The sequence below is a fragment of the Penaeus monodon genome, chromosome 20 (genome assembly GCF_015228065.2).
Source record: "Penaeus monodon isolate SGIC_2016 chromosome 20, NSTDA_Pmon_1, whole genome shotgun sequence".
In the NCBI taxonomy this organism is placed as follows: domain Eukaryota; kingdom Metazoa; phylum Arthropoda; class Malacostraca; order Decapoda; family Penaeidae; genus Penaeus; species Penaeus monodon.
This window is the reverse complement of record NC_051405.1, coordinates 1675592-1677759: the sequence shown is the minus strand read 5'-3', so window position 1 is coordinate 1677759 and position 2168 is coordinate 1675592. Positions and strand designations below refer to the sequence as shown.

The 2168-nt window shown below is 26.8% G+C and overlaps 2 protein-coding genes across 2 annotated transcripts in view; one reads left to right on the top strand and one right to left on the bottom strand.

The window, feature by feature from the left end:
* LOC119585536 (flocculation protein FLO11-like) overlaps positions 1 to 1438 on the bottom strand; it is a 14856-nt gene extending 13418 nt beyond the window's left edge. Inside the window, 1 exon segment of the mRNA XM_037934160.1 lies at positions 1377 to 1438. Coding sequence (XP_037790088.1) covers positions 1377 to 1428 — 52 coding nt within the window. The 5' untranslated portion in view covers positions 1429 to 1438.
* Positions 1439 to 1817: 379 nt separating this feature from the next.
* LOC119585572 (fidgetin-like protein 1) overlaps positions 1818 to 2168 on the top strand; it is a 26272-nt gene continuing 25921 nt past the window's right edge. Inside the window, exon 1 of the mRNA XM_037934238.1 lies at positions 1818 to 2092. The gene's annotated coding sequence lies outside the window, so the exon portion shown is untranslated. The remainder of the gene's footprint in view (positions 2093 to 2168) is intronic.

Genomic DNA, 2168 nt, shown 5'->3' with positions numbered 1-2168 from the left:
TATATATCTATAATTTTTATAATAATAATTTTTTTAAAAAAATAAAAAACTAAATATTTTTAATAAAATATAATATATATTATATATTATATATTATATTATATTATATATTATATTTTATAAAATATATATATATATTTATATAAAATATAATATATTATTATAATAATAATAAATTTTATTAAAATTTTTTATATATTATATATTATATAATTATATTAAATTTATATATTATTATCTTATCTTATATTCTTTTAATTTATATTTTTATATAATATATATCTATTAATATATTTATATTTATATATATTTTTTATTTTATATATTTTTATTATTTTTTAAATATTAATTTAATATTAAAATATAATATTATAATTTTTCTATTTTTTTATTTATTTACCCTTATTTTATTAAAAATAATGATAACTAATAAAAAAATTAATAAATAATATATAAAATCTCTTTTTAATATTTTAATTTTATTTAAAATTATTTATTGTATTTAAAATTTTCATACTCATACCTACACCCCACCCCACCCTTTTTATACCTCATATATATATATTATTTTATATATATTTATTATTTTTATATATTTATCATTTTATATAATTATATAATTAAAAAAAAATTTATATATATTTTTAAATATAATATCATTTTTTATTTTACTATTATAAATTTATATTTTATATTTTATCTATAAAATATATTTTTAAATGTGTGGGGTGTGTATACTTGTGTCCTATAATACATGTATATACAATATCTACAACAATTTAATATTTCTTATATATATATTATATTAATATCTTTTATATTTTTATTTTAAATTTATAAATATATAATATTATAAAATTTTTATGAAGGCTGTATATTGAATTTTATACATCAGATACTCCATCATGTTTTGATTCAAACATTTGCCTAATTCTCTAGCTAGCATTTGCATTTTACATTACCTAAAGCGCAAAATTTCCGACTGACTAAAATATCTTAAACATGCACAAAATGAACAAATTTTAACTATGGTAGGACCGTCCGTCTACTCCTCTGGAAAATTTAATATCAATAAGCATATCGCATCTATGTATGCTTGTGCATAGGTCTAACTTTCTTATGTCATAGTCTCAATAGCCCCATTCATCAAAAACTAAAAACTTACCTATGGTTTACACAGCTTTTATGTACACCAGTGACTCTCTTAGAAATGTCATGGAATTAGAAACATGCAGATTCGGCATCAAAATTTACTGGAGGCGATATTAATAAGAAATCACTGTGATTGATAACAAATGAATGGCACTCTGTGTATATCAGTTAGAGACCGTCTTTCGCATGTTAAGGAAGTGTGTATCTATTTTATTGAAACCTACCTATGTGATTTCCGCCATTCGCCTGCGAGCTCCAGACAGCACTCTTGTTCATCTAGGGGGCCCCTTTCAAACCGGGGGCGCGGGGGCCGCCCCGGTCCCGGGTAAAAAAAATCTCGCGCGGGTGGTAACAGGCTTATTCAAATTTGCGTCTGGCCCTTTTGTTTGTGATTTTAAAAAGAAAATAAGAAAACAAGAAAATGAGAAAATATTTGCGGAATTTAAAAAAAGAAGGTCGATGAAAACGTTAAAATGATAACCAATAAGGGATCCAAGACATCTGTATCTTATTGGTATTTCAGGCTTCCAAGACTGTGATCTATATCCAAGTAATATACCTGTGTACTTCATCAGAACGCATCGGAAAAATTTAAAAAAATTGTGGGGAAAACTGTAAGGGCAAAATAAGATAAAAAAAAAAAAGCAGGGGGCTCGTATCCTCGCAAAATTTGGCCGAGAAAACAAACGAAATCCCCGAAGCATAAACTTTCGGTTTATTAAAAACCTCGATATGTCATCCGCGATTAATGGTCAAAATTCACCTCTAACAAAGAAGATGCCCATTTCCGGGGTTCAATGTACAGGGTGGCTTCCCCCGGGCGCTCAAACGTGTCCCTCCCCCTGGGGCAGAAGAAAAACTTGCAGCGATGGGGAGGGGGTTATAAAGGGCCCATGCACTGAGTTAAATCTCGCCCTGCATTATCTAAAGGGCTAATTTCGTGAGTGGGGGGCGGGTGGAAAAGGTTACTTATGATTTGGAGGACATTTTTTGGAAAAATGTTTACTTGACTGCTT